The sequence below is a fragment of the Brettanomyces bruxellensis genome, chromosome 7 (genome assembly GCF_011074885.1).
Source record: "Brettanomyces bruxellensis chromosome 7, complete sequence".
NCBI classification, from domain to species: Eukaryota; Fungi; Ascomycota; class Pichiomycetes; order Pichiales; family Pichiaceae; genus Brettanomyces; species Brettanomyces bruxellensis.
The window spans coordinates 1,384,045-1,410,859 of NC_054688.1; the positions used below are offsets into that span (position 1 = coordinate 1,384,045).

Genomic DNA, 26,815 nt, shown 5'->3' on the forward strand with positions numbered 1-26,815 from the left:
CTAATGAAGGCAGAATGGCCCCGTTATATATCCGCAAACATGGGTCATCGGCTTCGGGCTTAATTGTAGTTTCAGAAAAGTCGACGGAGAGCCATAGTCGTATACTGCAAAAAAATAAAGCCGGTACGACCCTGCGAAGATTTTTTTGTTTCTGGCTTTGACTTCCCACCCACCTAGAGGTGGCATTGAATGGCGCTAATTTCTGAAACAACCACAAAGTTGCAACAATCCCAGACTCCACCCACAATGGGAAGTGCTCCCATGTTATTTTTTTTTATTCTGTAAGTCTTGTGTTGAATGTCTTGTCTTCTATAATTAAATCGTAAACGTACGAGATATCATCGGTGTTTGAACATAGCACCATTCATTTCAGGGGCCTCGACCTCTTTTCGGTGTGCTTTCCCGGTTATTTGTCCCGAACTTTCCCTAATTCGGATACCACTCTATTCGAAATGGGAACTTCTCTCTGGTTCTTTGTTGTTTAACTATTACTCCAAGATGTTCCTCCTGGTAAACTCTTGCTCTCACTCTCCTTTATCCTCGTTTTGCCGGAATACCAAGAAAAAATAAATAATATGAAAAATAAAAAATTTGCCCTCACCCACTTCCTCTACATGGCATCCGTGCACCCCCAAACAATAAACGATAAATACGAAGGTGCGGCAACAATGCTCCGAAGTACAATTTCCGTCCAGACATTAAATTAGCCAACCTTGCATTGTTTGACCAGTGGCCAAATTTGGGTACGATGCCACCATTGTGGTGCAGTTTCTTCGCCCACAAAGCAAAAAAAGGTAAATACTGCAATGCAAAGACTGTTTCTCATGTTTACAAATAGCTTAAGGTAATAATTGAGTTGCCGGATCATCTCATAAAAGTCTTGGTGAAATTTGTGCAAAGCGAGAGATGAAAAAAAAAGGAAGAACGTATTTGAATTTAGTTCGGGCTGACAAATACGCTAATAATAAAAAAAAGTATTAACTTATTGTGGGTATGCGTAGGGTCAAACTAAAGAGATGATGTGTATAAATTAGATGCACTAAGCGGCAAGGGTCCTTCCCTGAACAGCAATTAAATTGAATGAGAAGCAGGTGCAGAAAGTAGTACGTAAGCACATCCGTACCATGAATATTAAGTGAGGGAAGTTTTTTTTTCTTTTGGTCCTCCTGATACTGAACGGCTCTAGCAATAAAGACTTAAAATTTCCTTAATGTTTTTTCACATGATACAAATTAAGAACGGAATTGCATGGCACCGTGTCGAAGAACGTGGCTGAGCTTGGCTGTAACAATAAGACGCGGTAATATGGCACGAATATAAGAGCGGAGGATGTAAACATGGAGATACGAAGGAACAAAATGAGCATTTTGACATTCGAGGTGTAGTGTTATATGAGCGGCTTTACCCAAACAGTCAAACGATGAGATCCAGCAGCTGGACTAAGAAGAAAAACAGAAAGTGAAAAAAAAAATTGTAAATTGTATAAAATAAAAAAAAAAAGTGAATAGAGATTGAGACTGGGAAAACGCGAATTCCTATTATTGGATGATTTGCTCGTTTAATCCGGCTCAGCCGTTAGGTGGCAAACGAATGAACGAAGTTCGGTAAATGATCACAGTAGCATTTCTGTATTTTTTCCCCCCCAATTGGTGTTTGCCAAGTCTTGGGTTGAGCCCCGTTGCTGAATAAAGCCGAGAGCTGCTCGTTCGGAATAAACACCGTCAACGAGATATACGTAATAATTCTACGAGTTTCGTTTGATTCTATAAGGATATACAAAATTCCCAGAACTTATGCTTAGACATAGTTGATCTGCCGGTAGCCGTCTCTTTCATCGTTCCTTGAAAGTCAGAACTATACTTGTTTGTTTTTCTTTGCGATATTCTACGTTTAGAAAGCAGTGAAAAGCCAAGTGTGCGGTAAACTAAAGCAGTACACAACATTATGGACTGCCTCTTTTCTCAGACTGTTCCAACGGCTGCGCTGGCCGAGGAGCTCAGTATTGAGACAAAATTGGCCAATCAGTGTGATGAATCGCCTATCTATGGTGCACAAGTTGCATCACCAGGAATTTTAAAGCAGGCAGCTGCCGACTTGGGCATTTGCGGATCCAAGCAGCAACTGAAACTTGCAGATAAAATCAGCTTCAAGATCAACCCGGGCAGGTTATGCCTTATTTTGGGAAACCCCAGCCACATAAACTCCGGCTTTTTGAAAGGAATTGCCGGTGTCGGTGAGAAGAATTTGCACAAAAAGACCGGCAAAAACTGCATCCGGTACACAAACTACGTGAAAAAGTCGCAGTTGGTGTACTGTGGGTACGAGGACGTCCACTTCCCATGTTTGACCGTTAAGCAGACGCTCGACTTCTCGCTCAGGTGGAGATTTCCAAGGCTTAAGGCCTCGCAAAGACTCGAAATCATCATGAAGCTTCTTGAGTCGTTTGGAATGCAGCACACTCTCAACACTCGTGTTGGAGATGACTTCTACTCGGGTATCTCCGGAGGTGAGAGGCGTCGTCTCTCGCTATTGGAGGCACTTGTTGCCGGAGGAGCGATCACGTGTCTTGATAATGCTACCAGAGGTCTAGATTCTGCCACTGCAGGCCGAGTTTTGGACGTGATGCGTTCTCTTTCGCACAAGTACGACATCTCGTTTGTCATGACGCTTTACCAAGGTTCCGAGGAGGTGTACGAGCGGTTTGATGACGTTTTGGTGTTGTTCCAGGGCAAACAGGTCTACTTTGGACCTGCGGACGGTGTGGAAAGCTACTTCAACAAGTTGGGATACCACAAAACAACATCGAGGCAGACCACGATGGAGATGGTGGACCTTATTTTGGACACTGAGCTCTCTCTTGAGCAAAAACAGCAGACTGTCATCGACAAGAACTTCGATTTGAACCGTGTTCCCCGTACTCCGGCCGAATTTGCATCGGCCTGGGAGTCCAGCACTGAATATCAGAATCTTATGACTGCGATCAGCTCGCCGGACGGCAATGCCTCGGGAAGTACAACTTTCGACAGTTACAAGTCGCAACTTGAGCCGAGAGCATCTTCAGAGGAGTCTGTTGGATTGGCTGGGTTGGATCTCTCGCCTGCAAAGGGGCCTTTGCGCGTTTACAGCAACTTCTGCACGTGTTTCCGCCGGAATTTCACCAACAACGTCCGGAACTGGTTGTTCTACACGGCCCAGATGATCACGATGATCTTTTTGGCCATCTGTATCGGTACGTTGTTCTTCAGGCTCGATATGGATACCATGGGCTCTTTCTCAAGAGGCTCTGTTATCTTTTTCGCACTTCTTCTTTTCACGTTTATCGCTGTGTCCGAGGTCCAGATCAACTTTGGAAACTCCTTGGTCATCAGCCGCCAGGCATGTAACTATCGCTTTTACCAGCCTTGGATTGACTCCTTCTCGGATATCTTGGCCGAAATCCCCTTCAAGTTGTTGGAGGAGTTGATCTTTTTGATTGTCTTCTACTTCTTGGTCGGCCTCAACGGCGATGCATCCGGCTTCTTCTCCTTCTACCTCTTTTTATCCATCACTGTGCTTGTCGTCGACGAGTTTTACCACATGATCGCCCGTCTTTCGTCAACTATCGCAGTTGCCACCTCTCTCTCTGGTTTGGCACTTCTCTGGTTGGCCATGTATGCCACGTATGTGGTCCAGCAGCAGCAGATCAAGGTCTGGTTCAAGTACTGGCTCATGTACACGGATCCTCTCATGTATGCCTTTGAGTCACTCATTACAACTCAGCTTCACGGAAAGATCATGCACTGCAACAACGTCATTCCCTCCGGAAACAAGTTCTACGACTCCTTCCCATTCATGAAGCGTATCTGTGCCTGGCAGGGTGCTTCTTTGGGTAACGATTTTGTTCGTGGTGACGAATATGTCAGTGAGGCTTTTGGTTACAAGTACAGCCATGTTTGGAGAAATCTCGGCATTCTTTTCGGCTTCCTGGTCGGCTTTTCGCTGATCGAGTTGGTGGGAATCCAGATGACCATCGGCACCAAGAAATCCAAGGCCATGAAGTTGGTCAAGTTCCCAGAGGGAAAGAAGACAGAGGGTGTTGTTCCGGCGGAAAACGACCCAGCTGCCGGCCGTGCCGACGGCCCAGCCAACCGCGCCTTGCCCGACGCAATCAAGGAGATGCGGTCCGAAAACTCAGCCGATGGAAACGAGTACTTCGCGTGGAAAGACCTCACGTACACTTTGCCAAGTGGAAAGTGTCTTCTTCACGAAATCAACGGTTCTGTCAAGCGTGGTCAGCTAGTTGCACTTATGGGATCATCTGGTGCCGGTAAGACGACACTTTTGAATGCTTTGTCTGGAAGATATGCCCAGGGTTCGACCACTTCAACGAGTATTTCACCTTTGCCAGCCCGAATTGGTTATGTCGAGCAGCAGGAGATGTTTGTTGAGGAATTGACCGTGTTCGAGGCCTTGAAAGTGTATGCAGACTTGCATGGAAAGACTAGTAAGGCACCTTCGCAAACTGTCGAAGAGATAAACAGCTTGATCTTGCTTCTCAGCTTGACCAAGTACCGCAACTTCCAGCTCAAGTCGCTTCCTTTAGAGCAGCGTAAAAAGGTCAGTTTGGGAATCGAACTTGTCAACAGACCCTCTCTTCTTTTTGTCGATGAGATCACCTCTGGTTTGGACGATTTGTCTGCCTACAACATTATTTGCTGCCTTCGTGACTTGGCCCGCAATGTCAATATTGCCATTCTCTGTACTGTGCACCAGCCTTCGCCTTCCTTAATCACCTTGTTTGACAACTTGTTGCTTCTGAAAAGCGGCGGTTACCAAGCCTACTACGGTCCAATTTCGAGCACCTTGAATTTCTTCAGCCACCACAACCTTCGTCCTTGCAGAAAGACCGAAAACGTCGTCGATTACATGATTCAGATCACCGCCGACGAGTCGGTCGACTGGTCCGACTACTGGAAGACCTCGCAGGAGTCACAGACTTTGCAGAATCACTTGGGTGACGTTTTCCAGAACTTCAAGCAGGAAAAAATGCAAAGCTTGCAGTCTCCTCGCTCCCAGGATTCAGAATCTCCTAAATTGTCGTACAGGCAGCAGTTCAATGTGATCTTCAGAAGAAGTTACATTGAAATGCGCAGAAACGAAAACTACATATGTGCAAAGCTCGGACTTTACGTGTTCTCTGGTCTCTTCATCGGATTCTCGTTTTTCCAGATCGACCACAGTATCAAATCGCTTCAATCCTCCATGTTCGCCATCTTCTTGGTTCTTTGTGTTTGCTCACCTTTGATCCACCAGGTTCAGAACCGTTGCAACTCCTCCAAGCTTCTCTACGAGATGCGTGAGTTCAGACTCTATCATTGGTCTGTTCTCCCACTCTGCCAGGTTGTTTTAGAAGTCGCAATAGCCATTATTGGTGCCACGCTCTCCTATCTTTGCTTCTTCTTCACCTGGTCCGTCAACAATAACTCAACCAGGGCCGGATACTTCTACTTGGACTATGCCATCATGTTCCAACTTTATTATGTCACATATGCCATCGGTGTGCTTTATTTCTCGCCAAACGAGTTGATTGCAGATGTCTACGCCTCGCTTTTCTTCGCTTTGATGGTGGTCTTCTGTGGTGCCATGCAGCCTTTCTCTATGATTCCTGCATTCTGGAAATACACCGTCTACTATGAATCTCCATTCACATATTTCTTGGAGAACATGATGACCGAACTTTTCGACGACAGGCCTGTTATCTGCGATTCCGACGAGTTTGCACTCTTGATGCCTCAGGATGGAATGACTTGCGGTGCCTACATGAAGGACTACATCAAGATGAAGGGAGGATACCTCAAATCTTCTGCCACTACCATTTACTGCACTTATTGCACGTATGCTTCCGGACAGGAGTTCACAAACAACCTCCACATGTACTTCAAGAACCACTGGAGGAACTTCGGTATCATGTGGGCCTTTGTCGTTGGTAATGTCATTCTTATGCTCGCTGCATACAAATGCATGCTTCTATTCCGCAGTAGACATAAGCCTAAGAAGGATGTCACTAGTGAGACTGTTTCTGAGTCTGTTTGAATGCCACGAGATTTTTCCAACTACTTGCTAGTTCAGTTCTTTCTCCCTACTCGTTTCCCTTTTTCGATCTGTCCGTTTTCTTTCTTCCTTACTTTCCAACCTCTTTCTACTAATTCGTTCATTTTCACTAGTATTTTTGTTTGGTCGATCGTCTTTTTTTTTGTTTCAATACTTTCCTATCTCTTCTCACTACCACGATAGTCTTGATATCCTTCTTTTTTCTTTTCATGTCCTTAATAGCGATATAATTTTCACGATGAATGTTCTTTTGTAATTGTATTCTGCTGTAATTTGACCATGCATCTCGGTTGTCTGATATAATTTTAATTTCGACTTGATGCAAATCCCTGAATTCCCTGGGCGCTAAAAATGGCCTGAAAAAAAAAAAATAAAACACAAGAAAAATGTCGAAATTTCGCTAATCCGATCTCGGATCAAAACCGTTATCACAGCGGATTCGAGTCCGCATTACAGTTTATCCAGATGCAGCGCGCTATATGTGCAAAAAAAAGCTGAATAGAAATTAAAAAGGCATTCATCCAACCCGGAGTTTTCATCATAACTAGAGATAAGCATGTCTATAAAAGTTAATAGCACATTATGATTGGTAGTTAAGGCAAAACTATATAGACTGCATATATAGGAATTTAAGGAACTCTTTATGGAATTCTTTATTATATACACCATCAGCATGGAAATATTTTATAATTAAATACACTACTCTCGCTATGTCCGTCTCGGCACTGAAAAAACCAGTGATCAAATTTTTTGTATGACTGGTATCGTAGAGGAAAACACGTTTGATCCCGGATAGTGGGAGGAAAGAGAAATAAAGGGTGAAAAAAAAATTAATGAAATAAAATGAAAATAATCGAATCATCTGTCAGATTAGATTTCGGACATTTGAAAAAGAACAAAAAAAAAAAACGATTCGAAATTTTTGCTTATATAGCGGTAATTTCTTCCTTCACCCCGGGGAAGATCATCAAGACACCAGCAGGCGAATATTGATATAAAGGCATCTGTAAATTTAATTAGACAGGCAAATTCCATTATATATAACCAACAGCCTTTGCCCCCTCTCTTTTTCCCCATCACATATCCAGAATGTTCCATTTAGCAACCCGCTTGGCTAATCCTGCAAGAAGTACAATCGCAATGGCCTCGAGAAATTATGCGAGTGTCTCAAAAACAGTTGGCCAGTATCTTAGAAAGCCAAAAGCAAACGGAAAATATACAGTGACGCTAATTCCAGGAGATGGTATTGGCCCGGAGATCTCCAAGGCTGTGGAGGAAATATATGATGCAGCTAAAGTTCCTATTGACTGGGAGCCAGTTGATGTGACTCCATCGTTGATAAATGGAATTACGACAATTCCAAAACCGGCAGTCGACTCCATCTACAAGAATACAGTTGCCTTAAAGGGACCGCTTGCCACACCTGTGGGAAAGGGCCACCAGTCGTTAAATCTCACCTTGAGAAGAACGTTTGGTTTATTTGCCAATGTTCGACCTTGCAAGTCTGTTGAGGGATACGAGACTCCTTACAAGAATGTGGATACTGTTCTCATCAGAGAGAACACAGAGGGAGAGTATTCCGGTATTGAGCACGTGATTGTCCCAGGAGTCGTGCAATCGATCAAGTTGATCACCAAAAAGGCTTCTACACGTGTCATCAAGTACGCTTTTGAGTATGCACGGGCCAACAACCGTCCAAAGGTGCTGGTGGTGCACAAATGCTCAATCATGAAGATGTCCGACGGTCTCTTTGTGAAAACAGCAAGAGAAGTTGCTAAAGAGTACCCAGACATCGAGTTGGGCTTCGAGATTTTGGATAATACCGCCCTCCGCTTGGCCTCAGACCCTTCACACTTCAAGAGTCTCGTTATGGTGATGCCTAACTTGTACGGTGATATTCTTTCCGATCTTTCCTCCGGCTTAATTGGTGGTTTGGGACTTACTCCTTCCGGAAATATGGGTGAGAAAGTTGCAATCTTCGAAGCTGTCCATGGTTCCGCTCCTGATATTGCTGGAAAGGGCTTGGCCAACCCAACTGCACTTCTTCTTTCCTCATGTATGATGCTCAGACACATGGGCTTGAATCCTTATGGAGACAAGATTGAAAGTGCTGTTCTTAAGACCATTGCTTCCTCGCCTGCTAACAGAACCAGAGATTTGAAGGGAACTGCATCAACTGAACATTTCACGCAGGCTGTGATCTCCAACTTGTGATTTGCGCTTGTGGTTTCAGATTGTAAGCGGCTTTTGCTTACTTAGTGTCAATGAATATTTTCAAAACGAAAGATGTAGGAACAGTTGTAGTAGATGCGATGTCTGGCTTATTGTAGATTACCCGAGTTCTGCTAGTTCATTCTGTGTGAATTGCTTAGGTCCATTATCCGTATTTCGGCTCAGCTTAGCTGGTTAATTCTAGCCTTGCCGATTAATGCCTTTCAGAGGAGCAGCCAAAAAAATATATATACCCGCGAAATAGAATTGTGTCGTGATACAGCAGCATTATATGTTGCGTTCTCTTTGACAAAGCTGTTATTTATGGACATTTGAAGCTCGTAATCTGTAGAATGATTACACCAGCATTAAATGGGTCGTCTGAACATAATTTGAAAGCCTTTTTGATGTGTTTTCTTGATTTCTCACCAAGAAATTGACTCTCCTGTTCTTATTTCTTAAAAATTATATTTCGAAAGGATTCAGATTGTGAGATAATCTTCGAATAAGTAACATTGGATAAACATCAAATACTAAATTAATTACACCTATTACTATCTGGTACATAGTATCGTCACATGTTTAATTTATTTCAATAAAAGTAACACGATCAATGAACTCTTTTGTCAAAACAATGTAGCTCTCGAACAATGGAGTTCAAGTAAGTGAAGATGGTATTGTTATATCATCTGATCAATACGAGAACCACATCTATATAAAGTGAAGATATTCCCTTTTGTCTATCATTATACATACTATCTATTACATACTACAATAAATATCGAAACAATATATAAATCTGGTAACACTAACTTTAACATCTTTTCATTGAGTAAGTTTGCCAGTTTTTCTATATACAGGTATTTTCACATATTCCTTGAGTATTTTATGCTCTCGAGAGATGGTAATAAAGGGAGCAGAAACGCTTTTACTTGAATAAAAGAACAATGCTTATTTTGCTATTCTGTAATGTAATGTAATTAAGGATTGTGGTTATGCATTTAATATAATTATTCAAGATTCTGATGGTTGGAAAGTTATATCTCGAAGTAACCTATGGCATGTATAGAAATAGGCCATCTTTGTTCTTGCACACACTAAAAATGCTTTCAAATACATATAAATGTATCTACAAAGCGTATTCTTACAGGAAATCCTGTTTCAAGAACAAGCAAAGAAATTTCTTTCGTCCAAAGAAGAAGCACCCTGTTTAAAGGTATACAAACTAATGATATTCTATCTATAATTGCAAACCAGTGTATTTATAAATGGCCTTGGTAGATTGCTAGACAAATGTTCTTGATATTTGAAGTCTGAAATTCTGGCTAATACAAGACAAGAACTGGAGATTTTTTAGTGGCTCGTAAAAAATAATTTGCGAGCTCTATAAATTTGAGTAAATTCTCCTTATCTTATCGCGATCAAAAGCACTTTTCATAATTCATCTACATCTTATAGACATCACATCTTATAGACATCTTCTTCTCTCTCCATCATTCATTTAGCCATTCGACGTGGCAATTACAAAAAATGAGCAGCTCAGATATCATTTCACGCGTATGGACTGGAATTCTGAAGGTGGAGTTCCAGATTGATTCCACACAGATTCCTTCAACAAACAATTCTTTCTTTACTGTTCTAAACAGAAATTCTTATCTTCACCTTCTGATGCCCGACATTCTTGCTTTCTTTAACATTTCAATGGACGATTTTTCTATTGAAAACTGGTGGTTCGAGTACGATGGTGTACCTTTAAAGTGGAATCTGCCTGCGGGCGTTCTCTACGACTCATCACATCCGTACACCAGAAAAGAGGACGAGGACACAATTAGTAATGTGTGGACGATAAGAATGAAATACGGGGACTTTCCATCTGCTTACGTGATTCCAATTGAGCACATCGACGCGGATAGACCGACTGATTGGCTCGAATCGGGCCATTTTCCCTTTTTGAAGAGCCATTGGATGAATCAAATGAAAGAGGCATGTTACATTCTTAATAACTCAAGCAAAATCATGATGTCGATGTCCAAAGAGCGATCTGATTTCTTCTACCGCTCAGTTGTCAACAATGACTCACGAGTGTTCGAATCCTGCTTTCGGAAGCTTCTACCAACTACAATCAGCCAGATACACAATATTCCTATTAAAATACACTTACCGCTCGCCAACAAAGTGGTAAGACCTTCTTTAAATGGTGTTTCAAGCAAGCTGACACTCGGGAAAATGCTTCAGCAACTCATTCCAGACTTATTTCCGTCAAATATGATGATGACAATTGCAGTGCCCATTTCGCATGGGGTTATTCTTCCTTTGGATGCATCTGTCATACATCTCTACATGCTTCTTAAGTATGTGGATGGGTTTCTCCACATCAATGTGCATATGCTGGAAAGAGGAAGTGCTTAGATCATCACTCTACTACCGAATACTAGTTTAGTCCTCTATAACCGGTAAAAAACTAGTTTTCAACGTGTTGCAATACCACACTTACGCATTGAACACAGCCTGAAGCCAACTTCTGTACATCTTCAACTGTCTTTTCCTATTCACAATCAGCCTCCTGTCTGTGGCAATCTTCTCCTTTTTGAATCCGCATCCATTCACAAAGATATCATAAGCCTCATCCTCCGTGAAGAAATACACTCTAGTTCCATCTCCCCGGATGTAGAAGTTGTCTTGCAACAATCTATCTTTTTTGAACCGTACTTGTGCGAGATCGTACCGTCCGTAATCTCGGAAGTACACCTTTCCGCCTGGTTTCATCAACTTTTTCAAGTTTTCAATCGCAAACTTCCACTGGTCGGGATGGAGTGCCGAAAACACAAATATCATCACTGCAATATCCACACTATGAGGTTCAATTCCCTCAGGGAGGGCACATTCTTCATTTGCCAAGTCCCACACACTCGCAAAACAGTTGTTGGACTTGTGAAGTGGTTCATAACTCTCGTTTTTCTTTACTAAGTCAATCGCAACGGGCGAAAAGTCACATCCGAACATCCTGAGGTCTGGATTCTCATTTTTGGTTACCACCGGAAAAAGTGTGTTGCCAGGACCACATCCGATCTCCAAAATTGTTTTTGGGCCAGCATCCGGCTTCATTGCGGCATATATGCCTGGAAATTCGATCTGTATCCACTTGCGATCCTTGAAAAAGTTCTCATGGTTGTTTTTATAAAATATATCCCAGTATTTCTTTGGCTTTGAGTTGAACTGCTGCTTCTGGAAGTCCGACACCGGATGCTCGTGCTGAAACGCTATTTTCTTCTTGATCTCGCTGATCTGCTCTTCATCCAACGTCACATTGTCCCTAAATAGATAAAACAACAAGTTAGTAAATATAATCAGACAACGATATCGTAACACTGTACTAGCTTCAACTCGCAGCAACGTATTTTATCTCTAAGTAGTCGAAATGGAGCAAACATCTCTGCTTTATCCTCATCCTCGGACTTCGCGCTCTTTCCACCTCCAAGTATATCTTTTACGACTTGACACTTCACGTTTTTTCTTGACTTACCATGCATTATGCTCATAGACATCTGTCTCGGCTGTCAAGTACCTCTGGCCAAACTTAAAGGGGGGATCTCTGCCTATTCTGGTATCTAAAGGTGGCTTTGGAGTTTTCGCAGTTTCATTTCTAACTGCATCTTTATCCGAGCCCACTATATTATTTTTAGAACCTTCTGTCAACTTAGTCATTTCTGCGTTTTGTTAATATGCGTCCCACCGACCGTGACCGTGCTTATTGGCAAAAAGGAAACAAAGGGGGCAGTACTATTATTGTATTGATTTGATTCATTGGATTGATTTAATCCATCTTCCATGAATGAAGTTTTTTTTATTTTATTTTTTTTTCCTTCCCTGATGCGCGCACCCAAAATTTTTCATATTCTACTCATGCCTTTTTCAGCTCTCCTCATCCGAGCTTCGTTACATCTCCTCAGTTTCGCTCTTTTTGGCAATTCCTTAAGTCAGCCTCCCTGTCTATTCGGTTCTTCTCCATGTTCCAAATTCAAAACGATATTCAAACGTATTGTAAAAAATCGTCTAGCATACCTTAGATGCATTTAGTTTCAACAACAAATAAACGCCATCCAATTATGGAAAACTTCCTTGACCAGCCTCCCGTTTTTCTTATGTCTAATCGCGTTCCCCCACCCCCCTTTTGCCCCTTTTGTATTTATTTCCAGCCGCCTCTTCTGCAATATAACTAGTTGGTGATTTCCTCGTGTTGACACATTGAGACCAATACTTTAGTCCATCATTTTACTGATGTTGCACATTTCATTACATCCATCTAGAAAAGTTATTTTTTCAGGATTAGATCTCTGCCAGATCAATACCAGTAGATATAAATTGATTAAACGACATACCAAATCAAACAAAGCTCAGAGTCCTAAGTTAAATAAGCATCAAGAAATTTAGAAGAAACTAAAAACATAAGAGAAAGCAAAAAAAGTCAAATAGAATTCAAAGGGAGAAATATCGCTCCCTTTTATATCTCAAGACGTTGGACACCCCCAAAGAATCTTCAACATGGAGCAAGATGCCCTCGGAAGATATCGGGTAAGTCCGTTATCGGAAAGGCACGATTTTAAAAATAATATGAATTCCTCAATATCAGTACCACCCCCACCTATTACTAGATTTTCCGAACCTGCAAAACTAGAAGTGATGAAGAGGAGGGCGCGCCGCGCATCGTGCGAGATGACCGCCATGCGCGCAGTTCTCCATAAGGGACTTTCCCGCGCAGAACGAACCAAGCCGCGCATCACCTCCGCACCAATCAAGCTTAACTCTGCGGATTTGTCCAGGCTACGGTTTTCGATGCTGCCAAGGAGCGCACCGCAACCGGGCGCTGGAATGAAGCGCAGGACATTTCAGACCCGCAGTTTGCCGCAGAGTCTGTGTTCGGCGCACTCCTCCGCTTTGTCCACAACAAGCCGCCGGCCAAGATCCGCATGCAGTGTTTCGGGGGCGATTTCTAGACAAAGAATTACATCTATGCCCATTATATTGAGCAATCAAATGCCGGATCCTGCGCCAGTTCCTGTTCCCGTGCATGATACATACACATCACACGTTCCAGAACACGCACCTCCAGTTCTAAACATAGTTCCATCCACACCTAGCACCTCTACCACGTACTATACCAGTTTCTCAGTCTCATCTTCACCATTTTCCACCCCAAACGCTTCAGTTTCTAGTTCAGAAAAATGCACTCTTGGAGAACCATTCACCCCAAGCAGTAAAACAACATCTGCAACATCCTCAAATACCAGTTTGACTTCATCTCCAGAACAAAGCTATCATACAGCAAAAAGCCACATATCCATAGATTCGAGCTCAGTTCACAATTCACCAGAATCTATCATTTCTTCATTCATCGACAGTTATAGCTCTGATTCCCAAAGCAGCGATGACTCCCGGGACTCACTTAACTCTGCCGAAATGTCTATTTTCTCTCACAATACTCAGAATTCACTAACCTCAGGCAGTTCCGGCAGTTTTGTGTCCATGGGAACGGGAACAGTCTTTATTCATCATGGCAGCAATCGTTTTCAGCGCTTTGCGTCACTTCCCGAACAATATATACACAAGCCACTACCAAAACTACCCAGCAAACAGATTCCAATATCCAATTCGCCTCTTGTAGAGGAGAAAAGCATCGTTGAAGACTTGAATGCAGAGTGTACAAGCATCTTTATCGACCCAAACGAGGGTTTACACTCTGTGGAAAGCTTTGAAACTGCATCCAATATACCAGAGAGGCCTAATCGCACTTCTAATACCTCTTACACAGAGAAAAGTGACCGAAAACACACGCGAAAATCGTACGGTTCGATTGGGTTCAACCCATGCCTTTCAGAGAAGGAAAAGAGGGATAGAAGAAGATCACTGCAGTACCTAAGAAGGTCTCGCATAGATCCATTTATGCTAGAAGGATACCAGGATCACGTTTCACCACGCTTTTTCTCATGCATGAGTTAGAATTCTAGAATGCATACGTTCATCATCATTTTTTTCATGCATGAGTTAGCTTTCCAGAACAAACACGTTCACTGTAATTTACCATTTTATATCATCACCATCGCTATATACACTGCATTAACTAGGATGCGAGTGCGCAGATGCCCGCACCATATATTTATATACCAGTCAACCAATAGATTCCCCAAATGCTCTAATGTAGAGGTAACATTTATTTTACGGTTAGGTAGCTAGTGCTTTAACTACATTCTTACTACCACCCAATCGTTACTGCACTTAACACCCATACAGTACTGGGAGAGATGCCACAATATATATAACTATGCTTTCATTCCTGCACTGGGTAATAAGCCATGTAATATAGTAACGGAAATCAACGGTATATTAAAGCTCAGTGCAGTTAATTATAAGATATAGAATCTACCAACATGCTACCTGCTTCTCACATTCCTAATCTTGCAGCCTTGAACCGACTCACACGTGGTTCTTCATCCAATGGCTCAAACTCTCTCTCCTTCTTAGTCTTGCCAAACCCTCCATTGTACTTATGCATCATTCTTTCTCGCATTCTCGCATAGTCAAGCGAAACCTGTCTATTCAGATTATCGGAGTTAAATTCAACATCCAAATTGTCTTCCGCATGATCGGCCATCTCCGAAGGATCGTGTTCCACAACAGTATCTTTGAGCAACGGAGCATCTTCCTCTTTTTTCTCTTCTTCCGACCTCTCTTCAGCACTGTCATCTTTTTCTTCCTTCTGGCTTTTCTCATCCATCTCCTCAACGATCTTGTTATGCTGCTTGAAGTCTTTCAGCTCCTCAATCACATCATTATTAGCCTCAATGTCATCATCGTACATTCCTAAAATGTAAGCTCGAGCCATCGTATCCAGGTCGTTTCCAACTCTCCGGTAGTCCAACTTTGCACCTTTGAGATTGCTGATCAACTTCTCCGCCTGCTTTTTCGTAAGCTTCACCTTCTTGCCGGCTTCTGCCACCTTTTCGATCCCATGCCTCAGCATTTCTGTCTCTTTTTGACTCGCCTCATCAATCTTTTTATCTGTGTCTTGCTCGCCATTCTCCTCATTGTCAATTTGCTCCCTCACAAAATCGAAGTCCTCCTCTCCGTATCCGGCATTTGGATTTACTGGATTTGGATCTCTTGGAATGCTAATTGGGGTCGACCTTCCTTTCGGCGGACTGCTTACCACTTTCACCTTTCTTATTGGTTTAAGCGATCGAAAATCCTTCTTCTTCAAACTTTTTAACCCCTCGTATTTACCCGGTGCCTTCTTAGTTGCTGAAACTTTGACTACTGGAATTTCTGGCATTTTTATACCTTTAGCATGATTATTATGCATCTGTAAACCCAACTTGGCCACGCGATCAAGTTGGTTTTTCGTTGGTTGCTTCTTTCCACCAAGTTTCATCATTTGAGGTTCAGGCTTCAATCTATCCTTCACCAAGATTTCTTCGGAAGTCAACTCTGCTTCCGACTCATCAAATAGACTCTTCCCATTCTGTTCTTTCTCTATTTTGGCACTCGATTTCTCCCAAGACTTAGTTGTATTGTGCTCCTTGACATCTCCGACTAAAAGTCCATTCACAACTTTCTTTTGAGGTCTATTTGTACTCTTCTTCTTTTCTTTCTCATCTAAAGCTTTTTCACCCTTCATGAACACTTTGAATCTAGAAACTTTAGGATGCCCTCCTTGCTGTTCGGCCTCCCGGAGATCATCCCATATATCTTCAACTTCTTTCACGTCTACATCCTGTGAAAAATGCACCGATCTTGCTTCCTTCTTATCACCACCTATTTTCGATTTAAAAGCACTTTTACCTTCCGTAGAGGTCTTTACCACCTTTTCTTTCACTTCTGCCTTGGTATCATCCATATTATTAGTCATTTTATCATCTCTAACCTTTATATCAGCCTCAATATTCTGCTTTCCATCTTCATTAGTATTTTCAACATCCTTTTGACGAGAAATCCTCAACTCACGAATCTTTCTAAATAGGTAATCTCTTGATTCTGGTGGAACCATACTAGCAATTCCATTACTATCATCGACTTCAAATCCATCATTATCATCATCATCATCATCATCATCATCATCATCATCATCATCCGTTTCTTGTTCTTGTTCTCCCTCTTCTTCTTTCACTTGTAACTTTTCTTTTCTATCTTTCTTGGACTTTGCCTTAGTAGAGCCATGCTTCTTTTTCTTTTTCTGGTCATCAACTTCATCCGCAATAACTTCCAAAGTTAGCAAATCATCTGGATCTATTTCTGGATTATACATAGATGAATTTACTTTGAGGTTCGTCCCTTTTTGATTTTCTTTCTTGATTTTATTCTTCTCTGTTTTTAAATCTTGCTTTTGATTCGATTTGCTTCTCTTCTTCTCTTTTTTCTTTTCCTTACTCTCCTTTTCCATTTCCTTACTCTTTTTCTCATTTTCCCTACTCTTTTTCTCATTTTCTTTACTCTCTTTCTCATTTTCATCATCCAACTCCTCTATTTTCGGTCTAGGCCTTTTTGAATCCATATCTGCAAGAAGTTCGGATATCTGATCATCTGAAAGTTCTTCATCTTTATCATTCTTGTTAGTCTTCTTTTTCTCTTTCTTACTCTGCATACTCGGCAACTTCCTAACTGAGCTCCTAACAATGTTTCCATCTTCATCAACCTCCTCCCTTATTGTATATGGATGAATCGAATCATCAACATTATTCCTTTCTCCAGCAACATCTGAGTTTTCGTCCGAGATAACTTGTTTGGGCGATTTGGCATTGTTCATCATTGTCTTGGCAGAGTGCATAGCTTCTTTTGGCAATTTATGCAACACCTTTTCCTTCTTTTCCTTCTTTTCCTTTTCCTTTTCCCGCCTTTCATTCTTCGGCTTATTTATTGCCTCCTTGACCTCTTTACTCCTTGATTCGACTTTTTTATGCAATCCATCCTTTTTCACCTGCCCCTTTCCAGTTCCCTCTTTTTTGCCCTTCTCCTTAGTAGCATCACCTAAGCCGCTCTCCTCACTCTTATGAATTGAAGAAAAAGCCTTGCTGAACAGACTGTTTTTCGATTGACTGTATGGTTTGACCTCACTCTTAATAACATTTCCTTCCTCATCTAGTTGTTCACGAATGTTCATTACAGGCAAACCGTTATCTTCAGAAACTTCTTTCCTGGAATCTTCATCCCCTGATCCTGAATTCAAAGAGTCGATGCTTTTAAGCGATTCAAAAAGAGCCACTAACTTCTCTTTGGCAAGTTTCCTCTTCTTGATATCCCGTTCCAAATCATTACTTCTTTTCTTCAAATAATTCCTCCTATCCTGGTAGAACTTTCTGGTTTTCGCAAACTCCTTATTAAATATATCATGATCCTTTTTCAACTCTGGCGTGTCCAACTTTGCAGAGTGATATTGATCCATCAAATTCATAAACGTTCCAAGTTTATCATATTCGAACTCACACAGGTTTTGGATCGAGGCAAGATTCAACAGAATCGAGTCTATAACGGATAAATCCTTCAATCCCTCATTTGAGCTCATTTTTGCACTGTTTCGTACAAGATCTGTACACTTTGTTTGAATTAACAACTCCTGATTGTGGACTTATTCATGAGATCAGAAAGATGCTGACAAACTAAAGATCAGGTAGGGGTGAAAAATTCCAGATAAAAAAAAAAAAAAAAATAATAGCATCGGTAAAAAAAAGTGCGACATCAAGATTGGCTTGAAATAGTCAAAAGGCGACCAGACCGTTTGATGTGCTATAAACGAGCACAAAGCGGCTATCAAAATACATAATCAGCACATTATAGAATGGCACCATACGGACAGGTGGTGGTTGGCCCACCAGGGGCGGGAAAATCAACATATTGCTTGGGCATGAACCAGTTTCTAAATGCTATAGGAAGACATTCAGTTGTAATAAACTTAGACCCGGCAAATGACCGGCTTCCATACGAGGCAACCATGGATATTCGAGATGTGATCACATTAGAGGAGATCATGGACAACGAGAACTTGAAACTTGGGCCAAACGGAGGCTTGATGTATTGCATGGAGGTGTTTGAAAAAAGCATAGATTACTTCATCAATAAAATTCGAGGGCTTACAAAGCTAAGTATGGACGGAGATTCGACATATGTGCTTTTTGACTGTCCCGGTCAGACGGAGTTGTACACGAACAATCCGATTTTCACGAGGATATTGCGGAAGTTGGTGAAAGAGCTCGATTTTAGGCTTTGTGTGGTATCCTTGGTCGATTCCATAAATGTGATGACTCCCTCACAGTGGATTTCCTCGTTGCTGCTAACATTGAGAGGGATGCTTCAGCTAGATCTTCCGCAGATCAACGTGATTTCAAAGATCGATCTTTTGAAAAATTACGTGGAGAGTGATAAGATGGATAAAAGCGAGAAATTGAAGCATCGCCAGCTAGATGATGTGAAAAGCGAAGTTGCAGACGATAAATACATCCGGGGAGGGTTGCCGTTTAAGCTCCAGTACTACACGGAGGTGCAGGACCTCGAGAAGCTTATTCCCTACATAGAGCATGAAAACAACCAGATTCATCATGCTTACTTCAGCGAGAAGTACGCAAAGCTAACAGAGGCAATTGCAGGGCTCATAGACGACTTTTCGCTGTTGCAGTTTTCGGTGCTTGCAATCGAAGATAAGATGTCGATGATCAATTTGCTTTCCCAGATCGATAAAGCAAACGGATACTGCTTTGGAACAAATGAAATCGGGGGCGATTCTATCTGGATGGACTTGCAACGGCAATCCTCAATGGGATTTACGGAAGATATTGATATTCAGGAGCGTTGGATTGATGACAAGGACCGGTATGACGAGGAAAACGCAAAAAGGGAAAAAGAGGCCTTGGAGGAGGCAGAGAAGTCCGGACAGCCAATCAAAACGTCGAATAAGGACGCGGAGTGGCAGCAGTCGGTGAGCCAATGGGAGGGGAGGAACAAGCACAAACTGGCTTGAGATTACGGTTTACGCAAAGCACTAAATTAGAATTCTTGGATTTTCGAGTAGTTAGAAAAGCACATGGGGCAAACACGATGAAAATATAGGTGCAAGGCCAGCAGAACGACCCTCATTTGCGATTGCGGGGCAAGGATGCACGGCCTGTCTGCTTATCAAGCATCCCAAATCAACGTGCACATACATACATAAGCAAATGGGTAGGGAAACTGAATAAATTACAACACCCATCATTTTTCGCTCCTTCGGCTCAGAGCTCCTTTTCTGCGGCCTCAATTGCCTTCTTGGCCTTGGCATCGCCCTCGTTTCCACTATTCTTCAAGTAGCCCTTTAGGTCTTCAAGGATCTCCTTGATCTTCGCTTGGACATTTGGAATCATCCGTTTTGTCTCATCGCGTATCTTCACTGCCGTCTTAAGCGTGTACTTGAGGTCTTCGTTGCTCTTGTCCGCGTCATATTTTGCCTGTATGCTTTTGACATTCTGCTCATTCTCTGAGAGCTCTTCTTCATACAATTTCTTCTCTTTAGTGATTCTCTGAAGAGCACTAGTTTTAATATTGAGTGGTGAAGGTTCCATGATGCTGAAATTTGGTTGCTCGCTGTTTCTGCGGGTTTTCAATTGCTTGATTTGTTGTCTTACTCCGAATATTATGTATATAATTTCTTTGCTTTGAGGTATGTAAACAAGTAGGAATGTTGTAGCGCTAGTGGGTAATGGAGAAAAATCTTTTATTCGTGTTTATTTATTTCATCTCAATTCTCAGCTCCTGATTTTTTATCCTATTTCTTCTTAGTGGAATATTGGAATATTTTCGGTACTTATTCCAGCTATGGTCATACTATATTCTTATTATTCTATACTTATTCTCATATTTGCATATATTTATCTCTGTTTGCGTTTTAATTGCATGCATCTAACCTATTTTCATATATCTAACATAATTGGATACATCTAACATACCATATATCTAACATATTTCATACATCTAATATATTTCATACATCTAACATATTTCATACTTCTAACATATTTCATACATCTAGCATAATTGCATACATCTAACATATTGCATACATCTAACATATTGCATACATCTAACGCATTTCCAATTTTCATACGTATAACCCATTTCAATACATCAGACAAATCTCAATCCAAACCCACTTCAATCCATCAAACCACTTCAATCCATCAAACACATCTCCATCCATTAAATCCATTCTTATCTCTCTGAGATCCCACCATCGACTCATTACTACCCATAAATCCATTTTTCTACATTGCACCATGCATCACCTTCTTTATTGATGCTCTATACACACTCCTGATTCTCCAATTCTACTCAACGCAGTCCGAGTAGTCCATGTTGCCTGAATCAGTGTCATCACCCAGGTTTTCTTCCCGCATTCCAATTTCCAATCCAGCATTTCTAACCCTAGAAACAGCATCTGCTTCTTTAACCTTCAACGCAACATCCACCTCTTCAAGCTTTGAAATCGTATCCACATCGCCATATCTGCTTGTGGTGTCTTTTAGGAGGTTGCACACGTTGGCATGGTCAAATAAACTCTTCTGGGATTTTGCTATATCCTCATTCGACTCGTATGAAGAAGAAGATGCTTTTCTGTAAAGGCTGCTTTTTGCTTGCCGAACAGAGGGGGTCCCGGATCTCTGCCCTCCGTCACTTCCCGCATACCCAAATTCTTCGCTGTGAAATCTTGGGTGGATCGAAATCAATCCTGCAGATGCTGGATTGGTCTTCATCATTTCTCTAAATTGATAATTTGCAGGTGCAAACGATGTTTGTGGCCGTGCAACCGACTCCATATGCGAATATGGTGCTCTTTGTCTCCACAATCGAGGCTGTGGTACCTCCTTTAACGATTTTCGGCCTATCCAGTCGAAAATCTCGTCTTGGCGAAGCTTCTGTATTCTTTTAAAGCTGCAAAAAAGAGATTCCAAGTATGGAAGGCTGAGGCTGTGCTTGCTTGCGAGTTCCAAAAGCTGTTCCATGCATATTTCTGCATAGGTTTCGCCCCCATGCGTGAAGGCATGCACCAAATCGGGGACATCGCATGCACTTCGCTGAATCAGGCCTTCGTTTATTTCCCGCAGCTCGATCTTGTACTTTTTGTCCGAGTATAGCCTGTTGTACTGCACGGCTGCATTTTTAAGGTGTTCCAGAACCTTCCTTGCGTCTGCCGGATCTGGGAATTCCAGCGATCCCGTTTCCCTGGCGACAGAGACTAATTCGGCATACACTCCGCATAGTATTTTTTTGAGAAGCGGGTCGTTTGCATTGAGACTGCAGTAAACCACACTGACAATGTCAAATGCCACAAACGGCACTATTTCTTTCCAGCAATAGCTCCCGAAGGACGGAAATCTCCCAAATGGGATACTGCTGCACTTGAAATTCCCCGAATTGAGCATTTGCTGCATTTTTTCCAGCTTTTGCCCCTCCGTATCTTTCCCGTTTGTCGTTTTTTCAACTTGTACCTTTCTGTCCGGCGATATCCTGGCCAAAGAGTAGCCAACAAGTGCAGATCCGGGCATGGCCTTTTCACGAATGATGTTCACCTTATTTCCGTTTTGGGTCTCTGTTCGAAATCCGCCATCAACAAAAAACGAAAGGCAAACATTTGCCTGTAGCACCGATGCCAGTTGTTCTTCCAATCCCACTGCATGGCTTGCATCGATCAAATAGACCGCATTTCGAATCCTGCTGTTGGAAGATAATGCTGCTGCATATCCTCTGATATCCTTTAAACAGCTTCCACCAAGCAAAACAACATCTATTGAAGGCGCCTTGTCTAAATTCAAGCTTGGAATGCTCGCAAAAGCCAAGTCTGGTGTAAATTTAGCAGTTGAAGAATCCTCTGAAGTCTTCCAGTATGTTTCCACCTCTGTGTTTGCCATTCCTGGACAAACATGTATTGTAAAAAAGCCAACCTGCGAGAGTTTCCATGTTAGAAAGAGACAGGCAGGCGTCTTTCCAACTGCAGAATTCGTATAATGTTAGTAAATCCTTTTTTTTCCTTTTACCTATTGCCAAAAAGCTGAATTTACTCACCTGTCAATACTGTCGGTTGATGATCTGTCATAGAAGGAGAGCCAGCACTTATTCCTGACCCAGTTGTGTGGAATTCAAATGTTTGTCCTTCGTTGTTTTGATTTCAACTTTTGTGCTGCCAGATGACTTAAAAAAATTGCTTATCCCCTAAAGGTGATAATCATTTTAAATATGGATGGTGGCTCTTTGTTTGAAATCCAAAATATTCGTGCAGGAGTATTTTGTAGGGATTTCTTTTCTCATATTTTTTTTTTTTGGCATTTTTTGCTCCTTACTACTTTGCTTGTCTGCCCGTTACTATTAATCATATTTTACTTATTGGCTCCTTACTTTTTCTCTTATCCCATTTTCTCCTAGGCGATTCCCAATTAGGAAGGTGGACTTGGAAGGTGGACCCAACTTCTAAATCCTATATTTCTAAATTATTTGGCTTGCTGTTAGGCATTAGTAACATATCTGCCGTAGCTTTCGATTTTGGCACTGGAAATTGCGGATTCAAGCTTATAAGGAGGATTATTTAATACTACATGATTTACAGAATAAATACTTCATGATGACTATTACAAAATAAGTACCACATGATATTCATTACAGAATAAATACTGCATGATTTACAGAATGAATACTGCATGATGACTATTACAGAATAAATACCACATGATGTTCATTACAGAATAAATATTGCATGATGTACATTACAGAATTATACACAAACAACACTTGCATTCCATCACCAATCCAGTGAATTCAAATTCTCTATATACAGATTAAATAGCGTTACTTGCTTGAACGAATCTTCTTTCTCTCTTTTGGCTTTGATATAAGACTGTATGAATCCATGGAAGCCATTTTACTGACTGCTGCTCCCAAGTCGTTGGCAGCAGGTTCAATATCAAGAGCTTGCCGATAGTCACTCTTGATTTTTCTTTCAAGTCTTTCGGAATCTCTCTTTTTGAGCCGTCTAAGTCTCCGGTCCTTGGCATTTAGCTTTTCAAGATAGAAAACATTCTCCTTACGGGATTGGATGATCGATTTAGCGCCCAAAGACCATATATCGCCCATCTTGGCCTTTGTGGCATCGTGATACACATCCTTGCCCACTGACCTTGGCACATGCCACTTTTCGATATGTCCTGAAGGTGCACACATGTCCATAATCACCAAATGCTTCTTCTTTTTAGGTGGTGCCAATATCCGCGGGCATTCCGAAACGCTTTGTGCCTTATATCCTATATTTCTGACCCCAGTTTCAGCGTTTCTGGACTCCAACAACTCGCGGTCGCTCTTTTCTGACCTTTTGACAATCAAATACGCAAAGCTGGCCTTTTCAGTGTCTCTTCCGAAAGGTCGGCCACCTCCGGGAGTCGCTTTACCTTTAATTGCGATTCCGCTGGTTGGAGAAGTCCATTTGGTGGCAAGTTTAGCACCTCTTTTGAGCTCAAGCAAGTACTTAGGCCTTTGAACATGTGTCATAAAGCTGCAGAACTTGAGCTTCTTGCCAATTCCTCCGAACCCAAACACTTCAGGCTTCGAATACTGAAGTGGACACATGCCAAAATGCGGACAGGGGGCCACCACTTCAAGATTTACTGAATTTTCGGGCACTTCTTCGGGCACTTCTCCAGGTTCAATCTCCTGCTTTTCCTCAAGAGCCTCCACATACTCGGGTCCTACCTCTTTCAGCAGTTTATGGTAGGCCCTTGAACTCTTGCCACTTTCGGCAATTACCTCCTTAAGTGTCTCCGAAAATCTTTTGTAAGGCCGGGCAATTTTGGCCAGGTGATTCTTGAAATTCTCAGGTCTGAGCATAAGCTGTCTTGCCCGGGCAATAACCTCTGATCCTAGAGGATTTCCTCTTTCGAGAATCACCAAATAACCGCCAGGATTCAACCGCTCAACATATTCATCGAGGTTTCTGTCGATTTCATGCGGAAAGTTCGCCTTATCACGGAGAAGCTCTCTTTCAGCTATAATGAGGTCGTACTTTCTTGAAATGGGCCTAAACTTGTCCATGAGGATCGACTTGATATGGATATCTTTTGTTTTTACTTTGCCGACATAATCCCGCTGATCGGAGTTCTCGTCTTTTTCAATATTCATAATTTCTTTATCTTTATCTTTTTCCTTAACTTCTTCTTTAACTTTTCCTTTGAACTCTTCTTTAACTTTTCCTTTAACTTCTTCCTCAACTTCCTCAACTTCCTCAACTTCCTCAACTTCCTCAACTTCCTCAACTTCCTCAACTTCCTCATCTTCCTCATCTTCCTCATCCCCAACTCCCTCCCCCAAAGATGCATTTTCATCTCTCGGAAGATACTCACACAATTGCCTGCTCAAAAGAAGCTTTGCTCTTCGCATCATATGAAAATCACCATGAATCAAAACATCCTTCACCTCAGGGTTGAAGTTTTCACCCATCAGCTCATTCAACGCCAACATTCCGGTTGCAGGCCCGCTTCCGCAACTGAGAACACTCTTCGGATTAAAGAAACCCTCTTTTCCAACACGCCTTCGAAGCTCATCCAACACTTGAAATGCTATTCCATAGTTTTGCGCAAAAGTAGCAGCAATGCTGACGTCAGCTTCCTGTTCGGTCTTTACCGGATTTTGGAGCTGCTTTTCATCCAACGATAGGTAGTACTGTGCAACATTGTGCTTCAACATGCTTGGAATATATGCATATAGTAAGTTGTTCTGGATACACTTCGATATATCCTCTGGAATAGCAATTGGTGTATGGTTGACTCTTCCCCTTAATGTTTTGGGATTAAGCCTCGATTCTCGGCTCGTTGCACCAACAAGAATCTCTCCTGTTTGCGGGTTCTTGTACTTGGGATCCACTCCAATTTCAGCCTCCCCCATTGTTACCACTCTCGTATTATGTAAAGGGTTTCTTCCATTTATAGCTTCATTAACCAGCTGTCCAAAAACCTCGCCCTCTCTTCTATATGCAAAAGATAGGCTTGAATTTTCCACATTCTGTGTTTTGTTCCCGCTATCTATTATCGAATCGTCTGACAATTTGCCCTTTTTTGGCTCTGCTTTGGAAACATCACTGGCCAAATGCCTGTTTCCTGATTTATAGTCAAGTAAGCGTGGATAAGTACGCCATCTGCCAACTGATCTCCAGAAATAACGTCCCGATCTCAACATGTTGATGAAGGGAATTATTATCGTCAAAGAATTGGACTTTTGAGGTAATTATCTTGATGTTAATAAGAAGAAAGAGAAGAAAACCAGTCTACCAAAAATATTTCAGTGAGTACTTTTAAATTTTAATTTTTCACTCTTTCCCCACTGATAAGAAATTATCAAGAGGAAAACATATACGCTGATTATAAATACATAGCACATCCCTCATACGACTTACTTAGAAACACCATTTCTGTGGTATAGCATAAATAATATAGCATACATTTAAATAGCATTCTACATATAAATAGCATTCTACATATACATAACATTCTACATATAACATTTCTGCAACATTCAATTGGCTTGTTTGTCCTTGTGATGCACGCTTTTAGTATTTACCGGCTTGATTAGGATTAAAAGTGACATCAGGAGCAGGAAATATCGAAAGCAAGAGACAGTTAGATATAGGATATACAGGAAATACGTTAGAGCAGGCTATAACTTAGATAAATACGGCAAACTTAGAACTCGAATGCGGAATTTGGGAACTGAGCAAACCCAAAAATATGATATAAATCGCATTAAGGCCAGCAGGCTGCATTTTAAGCGTGGAAAAGGGGAAAAAAGCCATAAAAGAAGCCGAATAAAGGACGAGAAAACAAGAAACATAGAAAAAGTAGGTGATGAGGTGGAAATGGGGGGAAATAGAGAGGAAAATGCTCATAGTGAGCTCATAACTCCAGGAAGAAAGAAAAAGCAAAAGATAAGGCTGACCGAGTATGGAATGGCGATAAACGGATATAGATTTGTGGCAACCGATGATGCCGAGGCGAAGGCGTTTGACAGAGAAGAGCAGATGAGAGATTTGGGATTGTCAGATGGGGAAGAGAGAGATATTGGATTGTTAGATGGGGAAAAGAGAGAGTCCGAATATTCAGATAAAGAAGAGAGAGAGTTTGAAATTTCAAATGAAGATGGTGATTTGGAATTGGATGGGAGCGATGGATGGAAGAGTTATGACGAGTATTCAAGGAAATGGGACCAGATACTCAGGATTCAGGATATAGCAGAGGGCATTCCGCTCCCAGTTGCAAGCAATGGTCTGGAAGATGTCAATGAGACCAGGGTGAGGCAATTCCTAGACACGCGAGACAAGATAAAGCGAGAAAGAATCAGATGGCACCCGGACAAGATGATGGTGCGGCTAGAAAAGCTGGGAGTTGACCAGGACACGTGTCCAGGCTACAAAAGCGTTGTAACACAAGTGTTCCAGACGATAAACCAGATACACGACGTATGATGG

General features: G+C 41.8%; 11 protein-coding genes across 11 annotated transcripts; 6 read left to right on the top strand and 5 right to left on the bottom strand.

Annotated features, from left to right (window-relative positions):
• Positions 1 to 1,944: 1,944 nt before the first annotated feature.
• On the top strand, positions 1,945 to 6,072 carry BRETT_005072 (uncharacterized protein; the record flags this gene model as incomplete). Its single annotated transcript, XM_041283556.1, has 1 exon — positions 1,945 to 6,072. One exon carries the CDS (start codon positions 1,945 to 1,947, stop codon positions 6,070 to 6,072), a length of 4,128 nt encoding a protein of 1,375 aa, XP_041136908.1.
• Positions 6,073 to 7,230: 1,158 nt separating this feature from the next.
• Positions 7,231 to 8,304, top strand: IDH2 (NAD-dependent isocitrate dehydrogenase; the record flags this gene model as incomplete). Its single annotated transcript, XM_041283557.1, has 1 exon — positions 7,231 to 8,304. The coding sequence occupies one exon, from the start codon at positions 7,231 to 7,233 to the stop codon at positions 8,302 to 8,304; it is 1,074 nt and encodes a 357-aa protein (XP_041136909.1).
• A 1,527-nt stretch (positions 8,305 to 9,831) lies between these two features.
• Positions 9,832 to 10,710, top strand: BRETT_005074 (uncharacterized protein; the record flags this gene model as incomplete). The annotated part of the gene is made up of 1 exon (XM_041283558.1): positions 9,832 to 10,710. The coding sequence occupies one exon, from the start codon at positions 9,832 to 9,834 to the stop codon at positions 10,708 to 10,710; it is 879 nt and encodes a 292-aa protein (XP_041136910.1).
• Positions 10,711 to 10,791: 81 nt separating this feature from the next.
• On the bottom strand, positions 10,792 to 12,006 carry BRETT_005075 (uncharacterized protein; the record flags this gene model as incomplete). The annotated part of the gene is made up of 3 exons (XM_041283559.1): positions 10,792 to 11,614; positions 11,671 to 11,763; positions 11,825 to 12,006. The coding sequence occupies 3 exons, from the start codon at positions 12,004 to 12,006 to the stop codon at positions 10,792 to 10,794; spliced, it is 1,098 nt and encodes a 365-aa protein (XP_041136911.1).
• An 837-nt stretch (positions 12,007 to 12,843) lies between these two features.
• BRETT_005076 (uncharacterized protein) lies at positions 12,844 to 14,298 on the top strand (the record flags this gene model as incomplete). Its single annotated transcript, XM_041283560.1, has 1 exon — positions 12,844 to 14,298. One exon carries the CDS (start codon positions 12,844 to 12,846, stop codon positions 14,296 to 14,298), a length of 1,455 nt encoding a protein of 484 aa, XP_041136912.1.
• A 442-nt stretch (positions 14,299 to 14,740) lies between these two features.
• On the bottom strand, positions 14,741 to 17,854 carry BRETT_005077 (uncharacterized protein; the record flags this gene model as incomplete). The annotated part of the gene is made up of 1 exon (XM_041283561.1): positions 14,741 to 17,854. One exon carries the CDS (start codon positions 17,852 to 17,854, stop codon positions 14,741 to 14,743), a length of 3,114 nt encoding a protein of 1,037 aa, XP_041136913.1.
• A 273-nt stretch (positions 17,855 to 18,127) lies between these two features.
• BRETT_005078 (uncharacterized protein) lies at positions 18,128 to 19,303 on the top strand (the record flags this gene model as incomplete). Its single annotated transcript, XM_041283562.1, has 1 exon — positions 18,128 to 19,303. The coding sequence occupies one exon, from the start codon at positions 18,128 to 18,130 to the stop codon at positions 19,301 to 19,303; it is 1,176 nt and encodes a 391-aa protein (XP_041136914.1).
• A 250-nt stretch (positions 19,304 to 19,553) lies between these two features.
• BRETT_005079 (uncharacterized protein) lies at positions 19,554 to 19,880 on the bottom strand (the record flags this gene model as incomplete). Its single annotated transcript, XM_041283563.1, has 1 exon — positions 19,554 to 19,880. One exon carries the CDS (start codon positions 19,878 to 19,880, stop codon positions 19,554 to 19,556), a length of 327 nt encoding a protein of 108 aa, XP_041136915.1.
• Positions 19,881 to 20,642: 762 nt separating this feature from the next.
• On the bottom strand, positions 20,643 to 22,223 carry BRETT_005080 (uncharacterized protein; the record flags this gene model as incomplete). The annotated part of the gene is made up of 1 exon (XM_041283564.1): positions 20,643 to 22,223. The coding sequence occupies one exon, from the start codon at positions 22,221 to 22,223 to the stop codon at positions 20,643 to 20,645; it is 1,581 nt and encodes a 526-aa protein (XP_041136916.1).
• A 931-nt stretch (positions 22,224 to 23,154) lies between these two features.
• Positions 23,155 to 25,530, bottom strand: BRETT_005081 (uncharacterized protein; the record flags this gene model as incomplete). The annotated part of the gene is made up of 1 exon (XM_041283565.1): positions 23,155 to 25,530. The coding sequence occupies one exon, from the start codon at positions 25,528 to 25,530 to the stop codon at positions 23,155 to 23,157; it is 2,376 nt and encodes a 791-aa protein (XP_041136917.1).
• Positions 25,531 to 26,206: 676 nt separating this feature from the next.
• Positions 26,207 to 26,812, top strand: BRETT_005082 (uncharacterized protein; the record flags this gene model as incomplete). The annotated part of the gene is made up of 1 exon (XM_041283566.1): positions 26,207 to 26,812. The coding sequence occupies one exon, from the start codon at positions 26,207 to 26,209 to the stop codon at positions 26,810 to 26,812; it is 606 nt and encodes a 201-aa protein (XP_041136918.1).
• Positions 26,813 to 26,815: the final 3 nt, after the last annotated feature.